The 16,368-nt window shown below is 39.2% G+C and overlaps 1 protein-coding gene across 1 annotated transcript in view; it reads left to right on the forward strand.

The window, feature by feature from the left end:
• The window catches only part of SOBP (sine oculis binding protein homolog), a 166,892-nt gene that overhangs the window by 108,812 nt on the left and 41,712 nt on the right, over positions 1 to 16,368 (forward strand). Inside the window, exon 5 of the mRNA XM_064289451.1 lies at positions 2,545 to 2,640. Coding sequence (XP_064145521.1) covers positions 2,545 to 2,640 — 96 coding nt within the window. The remainder of the gene's footprint in view (positions 1 to 2,544; positions 2,641 to 16,368) is intronic.

The raw sequence follows: 16,368 nt of genomic DNA on the forward strand, positions 1-16,368 counted from the left end.
GGAGGATGGAATTTCTTGGATTCTGGAGTCAGGCTGGCTGTCAGAAGGGTGGCCATTCTCAGGCCTATGAGAGTTTGATGCAGAGGCAAAACTACAGCTCAGTAAAGAAACAAGTTTCTGGCTTTCTCTCTCCATTTTCTTATCTCCCAATCCCCCTCCCCTTCCTCTTCCACTGCTGTTTTATTTAACCTCATAAATTATGAGGCTTTATATAAGAGCTCCTTTGAGGAAGCACATACAAATCTTAGATAATGGAATTTTTTTTTGTTCTTTAAAGGCATAAAAAACCATTGTGATCACCTTATATGTAAGTGGAATGAATGTATTTTTGTCACTAATGTTGAAAATATCCCCAGGCATCTGGTGTGTATGAATGTGTATACGTAGTACATGTATAATAAACATATTCTACCTTATGAATATTTATACACAAGATATATATTGAATATAGGCGTACATATGTAAATAGTAGCCCTTGTAAACTATACGCAAAGTGTTTCCAAGCATATGTATCATAGTGTATCGTGAATATGATAAACCCACTCCAAAGTTTAACATATTTTGAGGTGGTATTTTATACAGAAATGTTTATAGTAGGTTCTAGTTAACTATCTACTGAAATGTTTACTAAGTACCAACTAAAAGTAAGGTACTGGACATGGCAGAGTAAGAAAGATGAAATACATTGGGCCCTGCCCTCAAGGGACCTATACCTCGCAGAGTAGCTTAAAATTCAGTTAGGACGAATTTAACATTGTTGCTGCCCATTGGTTTCTTACTACTTTCTCAGGGCTATCTCTTATTTATACACTCCACTGCTACCTCTACCAGCTGGGGTTTAAAATTGGTCCCATTTAGGCTATATTAACTTAGGCCCTGATGTAGCTGCCAAGCAGAACTGATTTCATTGAACACTAGTAAAGCTTATACTTTTTCTCTCTGTCACTACATAGCCCAAGCCTATGACTGCATTTTTATCTTACTCTGATTTATAGATAGAAGGAAAAGGCACAATAAAAAGGCACCAGTGTTAAAACAGCAAATGTTTTGTTACCTATATACTTACCACAATAAATACATTTTTAAAAGCTCACCAAGTCCTGGGGATGTTCATAAATCTCAAAAATGAAGCCAAAACAAAGCAATCTCCTCCCCCACAAACTTCTCTTAACCCAAATATTAATGAGCATGACATTCCACTTCCAAATGCCATCCAGTTTCCTCCTGCAATAAGTAGCAGAAGCCTTTATTAAAAACAAGCTATACATTCTGAAACGTACAAAATAGGGATACCTTTCTACAATGAGAATCTGCAGTACCATAGCCAGGGAGCTCTGAGTGACATTTGTCGGCGGGCAGATTTCACTCCATTAAAGGAGAAACAATACACCGGTGCTGTCATTGCTGAGCCACCGACGTATGCTCATTGTTTTCTCCCCCTCAATCCATACACCACAACAGGTAGTTCTCAGCTGTTCCCTTTGTGCTAGACATACATTTTATCTAAAGAGACAGCAGACAGAACTACCTGCTGCTTCCTATGCGGCTGTCCCTGTGTTTCTCTCCTTTTTCCTAGTTCACTGGGGCTTTTTAAAATCAGCTGGCAGGGAGCCAAGAGCTCATCATTTTAATGCAGTGCAAAATGGAATATGCATAATTATATGCAAGCCATATGTGAGGGAGACAGCTCAGCTGTGAATTTCAGGAGACCAGGAGAGAGAGCAGTTAGGGCTAAGATGAACTGAGAGCAGGGCAGAGTGCAAGTGTCACCCAAATGAATGGTTTAATGAGTGTGCTTCGGACACGCCTCCTTTCACCTACCTCTCCCTTCTCTCCGACTTCAAACCAGAAATGGATGGAGACTAGAAAGACAAGACTGTATGCAAGTGGTATTGCTAATGGGTTCTGTTCATGTCTCCATTTAAACTTCAGCTTTCTTAATTAACAGTGTAGATCAAAATCACCAGTAACTTTTAATGCAGCTTCTTAATTAAATATATATTTTTTACTGCATTTGATTGAAGAATCATTGTTTTTATTAGATCATCGCTTCTTTCAGATCTTTATTTAAAAGTGGAGAGGAATCAGTTTCTCTCTGATAGTATTATAATGCAAAATATAACTATGCAAATTGCTTTTCGTATGGCCTTGCTATTAGAATTTTTTTAAAGTGCATTATCTAGGATTGCTTAAGCATGCCAAAAAGTTTAAACACGTATGTATGTCATATAATCCTAAATGTGCAATGAAAGTCACACAAAGCGGTGGTAATTTCCAACAAAATTATTTGATTTTGGTTTGTCTCATATTGTTCTAAATATTACACCACAATGAATGTGCATGTTCAAACTAAACTATGTAAAGAAAAAATAAATCCCAAGTTTTGATATCTAAAAGGCGTACTGCGTATTTAAACAAGCTTCTTAATAATGTTGTTATTTCTGGATTCCCGTTTGTTTAATGATCTGAGCTGTTATGCTTTTAGCTTTTTTTTTTCTTCCATTATTTGTAAGTCCCTAAATAGGCCATTATATTTCCCTTCAGGCTAGAGATGAAGATGGACATGCTGAAAATTTTCCCCAGCAGCACTATGCTAAGGAAACTCCAAGGCTTGCCTTCAAGAATAACTGCGAACTACTTGTAAGAATAACATACTTACCACAAGTCTAGAATGTTACTTTAGCACAGTGAAAACAGTTTTTGAAAGGATTTGTTCATTATTACATAATTTATGAAATATTATAGTTTTTCTGTATAGAGTACTAAATGCTAATTCTGATATCACTGAATATTAATTATAAGATCTCCAATTGTTTGCAAATCTTTTATATCTGATTATAGAGCTTGAATGGCCCTGTCTTTATTAGCTTGTTTGGTATAGTAGTTTATAAGCAGCCATTTGGAGAATGGCTAGTAAAATTGGAAATTTAGAAAAAAAAATTGATATATGTAGCTTGGAAAAAAAAAAAAAAAACAACCAACAACCCCACCCGTACCCCTCCTGCTACTGGCTAACTGTACACTATTTTAGGAGACAACATTGTACTATTTTGTTCTGCTAGGAAAGATAGCAGAGTTGACACGCAGTACTCCCTTTAGAATTCAAGTGTTCCTCCACTGTCTTGCCAAACTCAATCAGGCACTTTCTGTCTCTCCTGTGTAGAAGGAGTCAAAGCAGTGACAGGATTTGGGGATGTTTACAAGTCGTGAGAGAGAGGATATCAGCTGTGACAGAAACTCTGTTCCAAGGCAGGGTTAATTTGCTGTTCATTTTAGCATTTACAGCCAGACAAGATGAAAAGCAAGCAGGAATGCCTATTATATTTCTATTAAATGAATCTGTTGGGACCTAATGTTCTTGATTAGCTTTTGAAAATGCATGCTCCATGATGCATTTTCTGTTTACCTAAAGTAAACAGAGAATGAATTGTCATTTATTGAGATTCAAACACTGCTTTTGAAAATGAAGCTTTATGAAGGATCTAGCTAAGATGTCCCTAAATGTTCTTTTCTTTTGGATTGCATTAAAGCAAAAACATTTGCTCCACCTAAATGGAAACACTGAAAGAGAATGAGGATGCTCAATTGTTACATTTTGAGGTAGTCTAATTGCTGTTGAGTTTTGAATTTTTTGACTCAATATGGTCCGACTCTGCCAGATGTCTGCATTAGGAAATCCCACATGTAATGGTCTTTGGACTTAGCCCTGATACCAACTGTTTGTTAAAGACAAAGTGTCCAAAGAGCGGGAGAAGTGAGAAAAAATATAGTTCTTACCCATTTTAGCTGCAGTAGCTGTGTTGAACATAAGAAATTCCTTTTGCCCCCCACAATTTTGCAGTTACAATAGCGTTCCTCATTCTGCGTGCAGTACCTTGATTAACCAATCTGCAGGCAAATTTGCTGCTTACAAATGCAATTTTTCTGAAATTTTAACTCATATTTTATCTTAGAGTTTCTAAACTCTAAGATAAAATATAACGTGAGTTAAAGCTTCTTCCTATCGTTAGCTATTTTGGGGAAACTCTTTTCATTCATTTCGGTTTTAATGTTTCAGTCCAAAACTCCAACAGAAGACCCTGGAGGCCATTTATGCTCTGTTTTGCTGTCAGAATGCTTTTAGGAGTAGCTTCCTTCTTTTTAGAAAAATTGTTAAAAGTAATATGTCATATATGATTTTTTTTTTTTTTCTATTTATTGGAAAAATGAACTTGCCTGAATGTGGCTGTGGTCAGTTTATACAGGAGGAAGTAAAACATTTGCTAACATCTTTTCCAGCTATGTTTAGAGAAAATGTATATTTAGTCATTGCTGTGCTTAAACACGATATTTATGTTGGCAGTAGTTTTGAGAGATTGGTACAATCTTTGTCCTTCTAGTCACTGTTCGAAATGCTTTATTTGGGTCCCATACTTTCCTGTGATAAGAGAAAAATAAAGAGAAAAAACAAGTAAGCTTATTTCTCTAAGGAGAAATTTAATGTTTTTCAGCTGCATGAGAAATCCGGGTGTTTGGATGGTTATGAAGCCCTGAGAAGTTATACTTCTGTATGAAAGAGACTTGTTCATTCTTAACAGAGGAATGGAAAGTCCTTGGAGTTTTCTTAGTGCAGCTTAGAACACATTTTCAGAGAGTCTGTCAGGGTAGACTGTACACTCCACCGCAAAGTACTTTCTTAGCTTCAGGGCAGTTCTGCCATCTTCTTGCATGATTCACCAGCAACAGCGGCCATGAGTTTAGAAAGTGGGATAGCTCTGTGGCGGATGCCAGGTGGCTCTCAGGAGAAAACATTGTAGGGCACAGAATACTTTTTAGCTCCTGAAAGGTCAGGAGAACGTGGCTGGAACACTAATCCTCTGGGCCACAGACACAGATGGAAAGGGTGGCCAGGTAGACGGGCATTGCCTCCAGCTTTATTATTGAAAGTCAGGTGTCTCTGCCCTCCCTGTCTTCCTCCCCACCCCCCACTTCTGTTTTTTGGAAGAGAGAGGAATATTAAGTAACCTAAACAAAAACAAAGTAAAATCGATGCCTGGAACACACAAGCATGTGTAATCAGAAGGCACTGACAAAGAAAGCATTGGCCGATGTAAAAATCTGCTATGCAATGGTAGATTTCCTGTAGGGTATTGATTTTCCCATGTAAATTCCAAACTGTGATATGTGCCTTCACACTTAATGTACAACACAGATGACTAGATATTTAGCTTGGTGGCCAAGATGCTTTAGTTGGTAACTGTGCAGCAGTTTCCTTATGCTTTTTATTAATTTTGAAAATGCATGGCTGTCAAGATGAATGCCATTGGGTAAAACTTGAGTTATATTTCATATATCACAATCCAGTATGGCCCCATCCACCTCTTCATAGATAGGAGCATGCATGTGCACTTGTGCCCGTGCATGCACGAGTGCACATACACAGAGATACACACGTGGGTGTTTCGCTGGCATATCTAAGTTTATGACCAAAGAAAACAACTTTCAATAAGATAAAATGCAGAACATTTACATCACATAACACTTTAGCAACATGGCTTATAAGAGTCCAGAAGAGAGAACATTTGGAGCCAGCCATGTGTGACTAGACGTCGCCTCAAATTTCAACTCCATTTGGTGGTTCTTCTACCATTATCACTCCATTGTTTTGAGACTGGAAGGCCTTCTTATCTTCCTCTATTAAAATGGTAAGAGTTGGGTTAAGAGCTAGAGTGAAAAGAAGACCTTAAACATATTATGAGCTCACACTTTCCTATCAGCCAGTACTTTCTCAGTTCTGGAAGTAAAACCTTCCAGAAATATGGCATAAGCTGGGTTTTTGGAGGGAGAAGACCTATAGCTAGGAGACAAGGAATGTTGAGAGGGTTTGGGGAAGGTACTGAAGACAACTGAGTCTACTCCCCAAGTTTACTTAGGACCAGTTCGGAGGAACATCAGTGTATTCAGGAAGAGGGTCAAAATATAGTTTTAAAAGGCAGCAATTTAATTATGTTGTTTGGTGGAGAACAAAACCAGGCTTAGGAATTCTGATGGGAAATGAGAGAAAGGAAGGTTAAGGGAGAAAATCAGCCTGTCTTCCTCAGTTCCAGATTCCTGAGTCCCCACCTAGACAAAGTCTGGATGCCTTTGACTTTTCCTTATGCTGTTAGGGACTTGGAGGCTGCAAAGGGAGGAAGCCTACAACTGGAAGGCTAAATAAAAATAGTATCAGGGAAGCATTCTTTCTGGTCACTTACAATGCCAGTGTAGGGAAAAGATGAAAACTGTTTTAGTTTTGTGGTCTTGTGAACAGAGATGGTGGGGAGGAGAGATGTTTAGGCAGTTCTTCTGTGGGCTGATTTTTCCATCTCATTTCCTTGTGGAGGTGGGCAGGTGGATTAAAAACATAGGAAATAGTCCTTAGGCAGTAGAACCACTCTGGATTTGTGTTCAAGGCATTGTACTTGACAATGCGGTGGGAACACAAAATAGAAAAAGACACAGTCCCTTCCCTGAAGGAGCTTACAAAACACTAACAGGAATATATACAGTGTTGTAGTCATCAAGAATGTGGGCTCTTGGGTCTTCCTGAAAGTCAAATTTTTGTACCAGCTAGACTTTAATTTATACCATATCACTCTGGTGCTATAGCTAAGGATCTTAAACCCATTGTCATTGAGTCAGTTCTGACTCCTGGAGATCCCTTGTGTTACAAAGTAGAACTGCTTCATAGGGTAAGGATCTTGTGGCAGTTGTTGCTAAAAGCCATAAGGTCGATTTTTGACTCATAGTAATTCCATGTGACAGAGTAGAACTGCCCCATAAGGTTTTCTCTGCTGTAATATTTAGAGAAGCAGATCTGTGAAGATCTCCTTTGAAACCACTGGGTGGGTTCAAACCACCAAGCTTTCAGTTAGCAGTCAAGTGCTTAACCATTGCACCACCAGGGCTCCTAGCCACTCAAAAAAAACCAAACCAGTTGCTGTTGTCTCAGTTCTGATTCATGGCAACCCCATATGTGTCAGAGTAGAACTGTGCTCCATAGGGTTTTCTTTTCTTTCTTTCATTCTTTCTTTTTTATTGTACTTTAGGTGAAAGTTGACAGCTCAAGTTAATCTCTCCTGCAAAATCTTATACCCACATTGTCATGTGACACTAGTTGAAATCCCTATAATGTGACAGCACACTCTCCCTTTCCGTCCTGGGTTTCCCGTGTCCATCTAACCAGTTCCTGTCCCTTCCTGCCTTCTCACCCTGCCTCCAGACAGGAGCCGCCCATTTGGTCTCATGTATCTGCTTGAACTAAGAAGCACTCTTAATGAGTATGATTTTATGTTTTATAGTCCAGTCTAATCTTTGTATGAAGAGTGGTCTTTGGGAATGGTTTTAGTTCTGGGTTAACAGAGCATCTGGGTCCAACGGGTTTTTAATGGCAGATTTTTTAGAGGTAGATCGCCAAGCCTTTCTTTTGAGGCACCTCTGGGTAGACTTGAACCTCTAACCCTTTCATTAGTGGTCAAACACATTGACCATTTGCACCACCCACGGACTCCATCTTAGCCATGGAGGCTTAAAATTTATGATGACCTGGGATCATGTCACAACAAATGGGATCTCTGTTTTATCTCTTTGAGCCCTCTGAACCTTAGACCTTCATCTGTAAAGTATGGTTAAAAAAAAAAAGGTAATAACCTCAGAAGATATAGAGTAAAGATTGAAAGAGATAACATTTAAAGTGACTGGTACATAGTAAGCACTCAGTATGTATTAGCTGCTAGTATTATGATTCCTGTTATTATCCTAATTGTTATCATTACATAGTGAGCTGTGGCTCGAGAGAGCCCAAGCTGAGTTCTGGAGTATAAAGGATAAGAGATTTCCATGGAGTAATCAGACTTAACAAAGGAGGATACCATTAGTCTAGGCCTTACATGAGTTGGATTTTTATAGTTGGAGCTGGGCTGTAAGGGGTGGGCACATTCCAAGTAGAGGGAAATAGCATGGGCACAGATACGGAGGTGGGAAAGCACAGGCATGTGCCAGGACCCTGGTTAGTGATCTAAATTGGTCAGCGTGTAGAGAACCTGAAGGATAAGGACTGAGCAGGCAGGCTGGGATCATTTGCAGGGGTCTCAATAACTGTCACCATTCTATCAAGTCTGTACTTCCGTAGTTCTACTTCTTAGCACTTCTGCAAATCAAAAAAAAGAAAAAAAATTTTATGGAAATTTTCCAACATATGCAGAAGTAGAGAGAGTAATTTAATGAACCTCCAAGTACCGATCACCAGCTTCCAATCACCAGCTTCAACAGTTATCATCTAGGGTAAATTTTGTTTCATCTATCTGCTCTGCACTCCCCTTTTTTTTAATTGCTGAAGCATTGGGAAGGAAATATGGTATTTTGTTTTGTTTTGCTTTTTTGGAGGGGTTGGGGGGAGGTAAAGACTTCAACATCTTGATTCTCTGGCTAGGAAAAAATCCATTGATGCTAATTAAATTGGAAAAATGGAGCTTTGGGACTATGTATACAGAAAACAAACGACTCTCGGTTATGCGGTGCCCTATCCCCTTTTGCTCAGCACAACCTCATAAGGCATGGACAATCAGACCCAGTTTTAAAAGCCCTTAGAAAGACACACCACAGTGCAGTGATGACTTGACTCTTTTTTACTCTCTGTTCCTGATCTAAATGTACTTATTTTAAAATAAGATCAGGTCCCTTTGCAACTCAGCCTAGCTCACCAGTGGGTGTTGGCCTCATCACAGCAATGAGAGGAAATTCTGGATTGCTCTCATATACTAGCTCTTTCTAGGACTTTCCTCCTAGAACACAGAGACATAATAAGAATCCTCAAAAGGTGATAGAAGCTGTTACATTTCATTTGAAACTTGATAACACTTGGTCTAACGGAAAGTCAGATTCATGCTCCAGCTCAACTTGATTCTACACACAGTTGCTTCGATGCTACAGCTGAGCAGCACAGGCACTGAGAATTAAAATTAATGGTGACACACCTGAACTCCCATCACATCAAATAAAACATCATCTGATGTGTGCATATATAGTATGCTGTGCACCAATTTCCTGAAATAGTAATTGTAAAAGAACTCAACGTAGAATGACCCAGAAAACCCCAAGGACTAGTTGCTATCCAGAGAGGATTGGCCTGTCCCACCATTTTTCCCACCCACTCTCTGGATCCCTTTAGCCTGGGGACATTTCTGGGCTCCCACAGTTTTTCTGAACTTGTTTTTAGAAAAAATAGAACTTTATAGAAAGAAAAGTTACAATCTTAGACTAATCAAAAACCCACTGTCATCGAGTCAATTCCGACTCATAGTGACCCTATTGGACAGCCAAGTGCTTAACCACTGTGCCACCAGGGCTCCATATCTTAGACTAAGGAAGGGAAGTTCCAATAGGGATGGCCCAATTATGTTCCATAGCAGGACTGTTTAGACCTTAACACAGGTGGAAGGAGTGGATTCCACTTAAGGTATATTGCACCTGAACGTTCCTCCATTTCCACCTGTGCCATTGTTCCACCTTGTTCTCCAACTGTGTCTGCTGCTTCTCTCTCTGACTCTTTGGCCACCTGACTCCCATTGCTGCCATGGTCTTGTGGTTCTCTTGTACAGAGATTCTCTGTCCTGCAGTGAACCGTCTCCTCTCAGCTCCCATCCATGAAAACTCTACTTTAACTCTGTCTTTTTAGTTTATTTGAGGGTGAAAGCTGAAGGAAGGCAAGAGTTTCCCAGCCTCTTCCCTGGTATGTGGGCTTTTTGGGGGGTAGGAGCTCTTGATTTTATCTGAGATCATTGGTTCCCAGTAGGTTCTCTTTTCCAAGCCATGGGGAATCTTTGCATTTCCAGTTTCAGGGCCACTACCCAAAGAGGTCAGAGGCATGATTTGGTTTTCATGTTGGCTTCTCACACAATACATTGCAGTGTCTCTTGGAGCCAGAGAGAGGTATCGAGGACCATGTGTTCTCTAAAGGAGTCATTGTGGTGTGGTAGAAGAGAGAATCCCAATCGCTGCTCCACGATATGCCAGCTGTGCAACTGGGCAAGTTTCTCATCTTCCCTGAGCCTCAGCATCTTTATCAATACAATGATGATAAATATAGCACCTACCATAAAGGGTTGTTTTGAGGAGTGAATGAGATCAGGTATATGAAATACTTAGCGTAATGTTTAATAAGCAATAGTCTTGTTACTAATAAAATGGAGCTAGAAGGTAGCATTAGTGTAAGCAAAATCTTGAAGCAGATGCTGGGAGTACCTGCCTTTATTCTCCAACTAAAATCCATTCCCAGTGGTTTGAATTAAAACAAAAATGTAATGCTTTAATTTAGGACAAAGAACTTCAGAGGAACCCTTGAACATCCATTTGCCTATTTATGCCTAGGGCACTGGAGATGCCTGTTGACTGAGTAGCAGATGTTGTTGATTTGTGATATACTGCAATGTCTGAATATTTTTTTTTTAATAATTTTTATTGAGCTTTAAGTGAACGTTTACAAATCAAGTCAGTCTATCACATATAAGCTTATATACACCTTACTCCATACTCCCACTTACTCTCCCCCTAATGAGTCAGCCCGTGAATATTTTTTTCGAAGAAGAATTTAACATTTCCAAAAGGCATTATGGTGTTGTGGTAAAAAGCCTGAAATCTTGAGCCAGACTATTGTGGTTCAGATTCAGAGATCTCCACCCTTCCAGTCACTGGCTGTGTGACCTTGGGCAAGTCACTGATCCTCTCTATGTGTTTCCTTATCTTTAAGTAGGAGGACAATAACATCTATCTGGTAGGGTTGGTGTGAGGGCTAAGTGAGCAAATAACTCATAAGGTGCTTAGAATAATATTTGGTGAACACTTGGTGCTCAATAAATGTTATATTGTTATGATTATGATTATTATTTATTCCAAGGTTGCTTGCTTTCAAGCACATCGGAGAATAACAGCCCAATTTTCTAGCAGTAGATCATCTGAAAGTTTGAGTATCCAGATTTGTGCACAAAACCCACATTTCCTTGTAAACAATGAGTGTGAAAAGGTACACTATGTAGATAACTCTTGGGGCTATGCTTTTTTTTCTTTTTATGACCCTCAAGGAAGAATCTATGATCCAAAACCTCTTCATCTTGCCCTACCATTTAATAATAAAATTGCTAATCTTAGAAATCTGCGACTAAGAAAATAAGTGCAAAGCGAAAGAAACAATGCACTGTGCACATGAAAGTATCTGCAGTAGCCAAGCGATGCACCTCTGACAAGTCTGTTGAGGGAAGGGGATGGGAGAGCATACTTTGTGGGGTGCCTCCAACATGCCAGCACTGTGCTCTCTGTCTTTACAAACCCCTTATAGACCCTTTATTCTCACCACAACTTTGCTAAGTAGATATTGTTTCCATTTCACAGCTGGGAAATTCAAATTCAGAGATGTTACATAACTTGCCCAGGGCAGGGGTAGAGGGCAGTCCAGAAAGCAGTTGACAGAGCCAAGGTCTGACCCACATCTGTCTGATCACACTCCCAAGCTTTGCACTTGGGAACACATGCTGTTGCCTTTTCAGTGCCAGGTACCAGGTCTTGTACATCTTTCCCTCCAAAGAAGGGGCCCAATCTGTGGTTGTGTAATGAATGAATGAAGAAATTAATTCAGAATCACCCTTCCTAGCTTTTTTTTTATAGTAAAAATTCTTTTGTAGATTTCTGAAGCCAGAAAGAACATTTATGGAGAATGCTAAAAAGTACAATTTATTCAAAAAGGCGTGTCAATGTTTGAGCATTCCCAATTATCATAAATTGTGGGGAAAGGATCCAAAGTATATGTGTGTGTGTGTATAAATTTGATAGATTTGGGACAGCAACAGAACACCTCACTGAGGTGGATTGACACAGTGGCTGCAACAATGAGCTCAAGCATAACAACGATTTTAAGGATGGTGCAGGACCGGGCAGTGTTTTGTTCTCTTGTTCATAGAGTCGCTATGAGTCAGAACCGACTTGACAGCACCTAACAACAACAATAACAACAACAGAACAGAACAGCTGTAGACTATAAAAAATATATATTTCAATGTGATGTATTTCAATGTACTTTTTTTAATCTGATGACAATAGAGTCTGTATGATAAGAACTAAGTTTTCTGTTGAAGATATTGATACCTTTTTATGATCAGTAAGGCCATTTTAAGGTCCCTGGGTGGCACAAATGGTTTGCATTTGACTATTAACCTGAAGGTTGGCATTTCAAACACACCCAGGAACTGCATGGAAGAAACGCCTGGAAATCTCCTTCCATAAAGATTACAACCAAGAAAACCCGATGGAGTAGTTCCACTCTGGGGTTGCCACGAGTCAGGTCGATTTAATGGCAACAGGTTAAGGCCATTTTAAAAAGGCTTAGACTGTTTTGATTTGGTAGCGTTGTATGCCTCAGAGTGAACTGATCTATTTACTTTGAGACTTCTGGCCATGAAGTAGCATACCAGCCAGAGTCAGGTGTCAGTCACATTCTCCCCTCATTATTTTAATTGCTAGAACTGAACAATTACCTAAAATAGCAGAGAAAATTAGCCTTTAAGGGCTTCAAGGAAACTCTAGATCATATATCAAGTAAAACCAGGAAATCAGATAAGCTATCCATTATCAATATGCTAGTAACCAGCTAGAACTAATATTAATCATATTCAGTTACATGCTTGGTTTATGATTAGAAGAGCAAGCTAATGAAAGTCTCTTGGGAGAAAAGGGGGAAGGGCATAAAAAATACTTGGAGTTGAGAAGAATGATATACAGGAGCAATAGGGAGGGGAGGAATTGGAGATGGAGACATGGTGGTGGCGGGGGAGTGGAGAGAGGGAATTTTAAAAAGGGAAGAAGGAAGATAAAAAAAAAAAAAATCACTGCTGTCGAGTCAATTCCGACTCGTAGAGAGCCTGTAGGACAGAGTAGAACTGCCCCAGAGTTTCCAGGGAGCGCCTGATGGATTCGAAGTGCTCATCTTTTGGTTAGCAGGTGTAGCCCTTTACCACTATGCCACCAGGGTTTCCAAGAAGGAAAAAAAAAAAAAAAAAAAAAGGCAGCAAATGAGTAGGTCCAAGAGTCTTTAAAATAATGTATTTGCTCATTGCATTTTGGTTTGAAGTATCTTTCATAACAGTGTTTTTCATACACTTCTTGTGGCTACACTCCCTGTCTGAGGCACCAGGCTTTCCTGGAGGGCTCGCTACTGCGTGACTACAACCAACCAGGAGTTGGAGCCATTGCCAGAGGACAGCGCTCCATCCTCTTTTACAGCCTGATGAGGCTCCCCTGCCTGAGAGCTCAGTGAGGGCAGGAGCTGTGTCTGTCTTGATCATCGCTATACCGCTGAAGGCCATGCTTGGCACGCATTGTATTTCATCAATTCTAAGATACACTTTTCCCCTAATATTTTAACATCTCAGAAATGGGAGTTGCATGTTACAGTCAATGGCATGTCATTGCTTAATTGGAGGCAGGTTTTTTCTTTTTTTTTTTTGCCAAGGGTATTAAAGTGGCATTAAAATGGTGGCATCTTAACAATCAGTGGTGACATAGATTTTATGAACTATAGATACAGATGTTCAATAGTTATTTGTTGAATGAATGCATGTAATGACATAGCCCCTGGCTGTAGTGCAGGCAAAAATAAGATGCTTAAAATTGGTTGTGGACTGTGTGTCTGCCACTGACTGAGGTGGGGTGGAGCGTTGGCCTCTGGTTATCTCAGCTGAGCATTTTATCACCAGACATTTTTCTTTCAGTGGAGCCAATGATGGCTTTATTCATTCTTGCAAGTGAAAGGTTGAACCAGTTAAGACAGACACCAGATAAGCCAGGTTTAAAATAATAAACAGTACATCTGCCTTAATTATCCAGAAAATTGCTAAACGTTCTACTTTGGATTGTATATCCCATCAATATTTCTCTTGAAAATTCATGATGATATGTTGGTAGAGGAACAGTGATCTCTGTGTGTGTGTGTTTCTCACTCTCAATAGAATAAGCTATAGATTTCATGAGGATAAAGGATATTTTTATACATTGGGGGCCCTTATCCATCATCAGCCTCCTAACCACTATCATCTCTTACAGAGGTGCCCAACCTACAGCAGAGACAAGGTACAGATAGGTGCATTTCCCACACTTGAGAATGCTATCATCCACCTTCAGGATATCAATCTGTACACATAAAGGTACATACCCCAAACTTCACTCTGTGAAGCTCTCAGTAGTTTTTTGGTGCTCCAATCTCAGTATAGTTTGGTTTCCTTTGAAGGGAAAACTTGAATCTGATTCTAATCTTGTAGCACATGCTTCGGAATCTGTTAAACACTTTTTCGTGTGAACAGAGTGGGAGAAAAATCACATGAACTTTGTTAAATAGCAAAACCTGAGATGGGAAAGAAGGTGGTATTTAAATGTTGAGCATGCATTAGTCTAGGTTGTCACATGCGAAGTGTCCAGATTCCTAAGTTATGTAAAATTTTGGGAGCCTCCCTTATGGAACCATTTCAATCAGGTAATTTTAAATTTCTAAATTTTCAGATAAATGTGTGAGGACTCTATCCCAGGGAACCAAGCCATTTTTGGTTATTTGTATATTTACCAGATAGCTTAATTTTGAAAATATGCAACATCATTGTTTTATACACACTGCATATATATAATATATGCAGCAATTATATTTCCTATGTGGAAGTGTGGGTATGTATGTAAAGGAAACTGAAAACAAACTAGAGCATTACTAAAGTGTTTATGAGTCTGTAGCACTTCACACATCTCAAACATTTATGTAGTATTTTTTCCATCTTAATTTGATGTTTAATATGAATACATAAAAATAAATAACATGGAAAAATAAAGTTGTAATGAAATTTTTATTTCCCCTTAGCTTTCATGCATTTTGATTTTTAAACAATGTCTGGCTGTCATCAAATCAGCCAAGTTGAAAATTGAGCTGCATCAATGGAAACAGCAGATCTTGATAAGTCAAACCAAAAAGACCTTTTCTCAAGAGAGATATTCTCCCTGGTTTATTTGATCTTAAGTCTCTAATTTATTCTTTTGTATATGCTGCATGAAGACAATGTCTATAATGCAAAGCAGTGTCTATAAAGATGTGAGATCTTTTAAAAAATCTGGATATGTAGTATCATGGACACATTTCAAAAAATGGAATTAAAGTGAGAATAGGTGGCTATGGAGTGTGTATGTGACTCAGATTTTGAAGATATTTGTCTTTCAATTAAGATGAATTTATTGAGTGCCTACTGTCGGTTAAGAACTTGGCTGCTAAACAAAAAGTCAGCAGTTTGTATCTACCAGCTGCTCCTTGGAAACTCTATGGGACAGTTCTACTTTGTCCTATAGTGTCTCTGTGAGTCAGAATTCACTCAGTGGCAACGGCCTTTTTGGTTTACTGTCTCCCCAGGGCCGTGCTTAAAAGTCATGTATTGCAACACAAACCCAGTATAAATGTGGGTCCTTCTCATACGGAATTGACAAACTAGGCTTAGATGAAAAGGTATATAATAAAGTGCCGCTTTGAGTTTATGGTAATTAGAGGCTAGAAATACATATTATCATATGTATGTGTTCAGTGAGGAAGTAAAGGGTCATTTAATTGGGAAGAAACAATGGGCTAGCATCATCAGGAATAGGTCCTCAATGGAGATGAAACTTGGGCTGGTTCTTGGAGAGTAGGTGGGGAATGGAAGGGCATCCCAGAGAAAGAGGAGACTTTGTGGAATAATGGTGAGGGAGGTGAGCAGCGTGTACACAGGGACCAGTTGGGAGCCTTCCTGGACTGGCATCATTTTGTGAGTGATCAGAATAGTTAACTCAGCAGGTTGTGATCAGAAAATAAAGACAGTGAGAGTCAAGCTTCTCATTTTCCATTTGGTATTTTATGCTGTAGGGATTAGTATTAGGCACTTGAGCCAGGAAGTACTGTAATGAAAGCAGTGCTTTCACAAGTTGGAGGAGGGGGAGCAGGGAGACTTCTAGATGGTGGATGGAGCAGTCCAGGCCCACTGTGATCAGGACAAAGGCTTCTTGCAGCTGGAAAGGCAAGAAAGAGACTCTGCAAATTACTGTCCAAAAATATTGGTCATCAAGTTCTTATGACCAAGTTAATATAAATAACTGAGGACAATTTCATCTCAAGCCACATTTTCTTATAAATTTAGATTTTGGATAATAGTCTTAATTGAGTAAGTAACTAGTCAGTCATGTGTAATGGGGAAAACAGGATCAAAGTAAAGCAAGAAACTAAAGTTTAAAAATATTTATGGTCCAGCGTGATGCAGGATTCTGTATGATTTCAACTGTAAAAATAGAAAGTAATAAAAAAAA

This window comes from Loxodonta africana, chromosome 1 (assembly GCF_030014295.1).
Source record: "Loxodonta africana isolate mLoxAfr1 chromosome 1, mLoxAfr1.hap2, whole genome shotgun sequence".
Classification (NCBI taxonomy): Eukaryota; Metazoa; Chordata; class Mammalia; order Proboscidea; family Elephantidae; genus Loxodonta; species Loxodonta africana.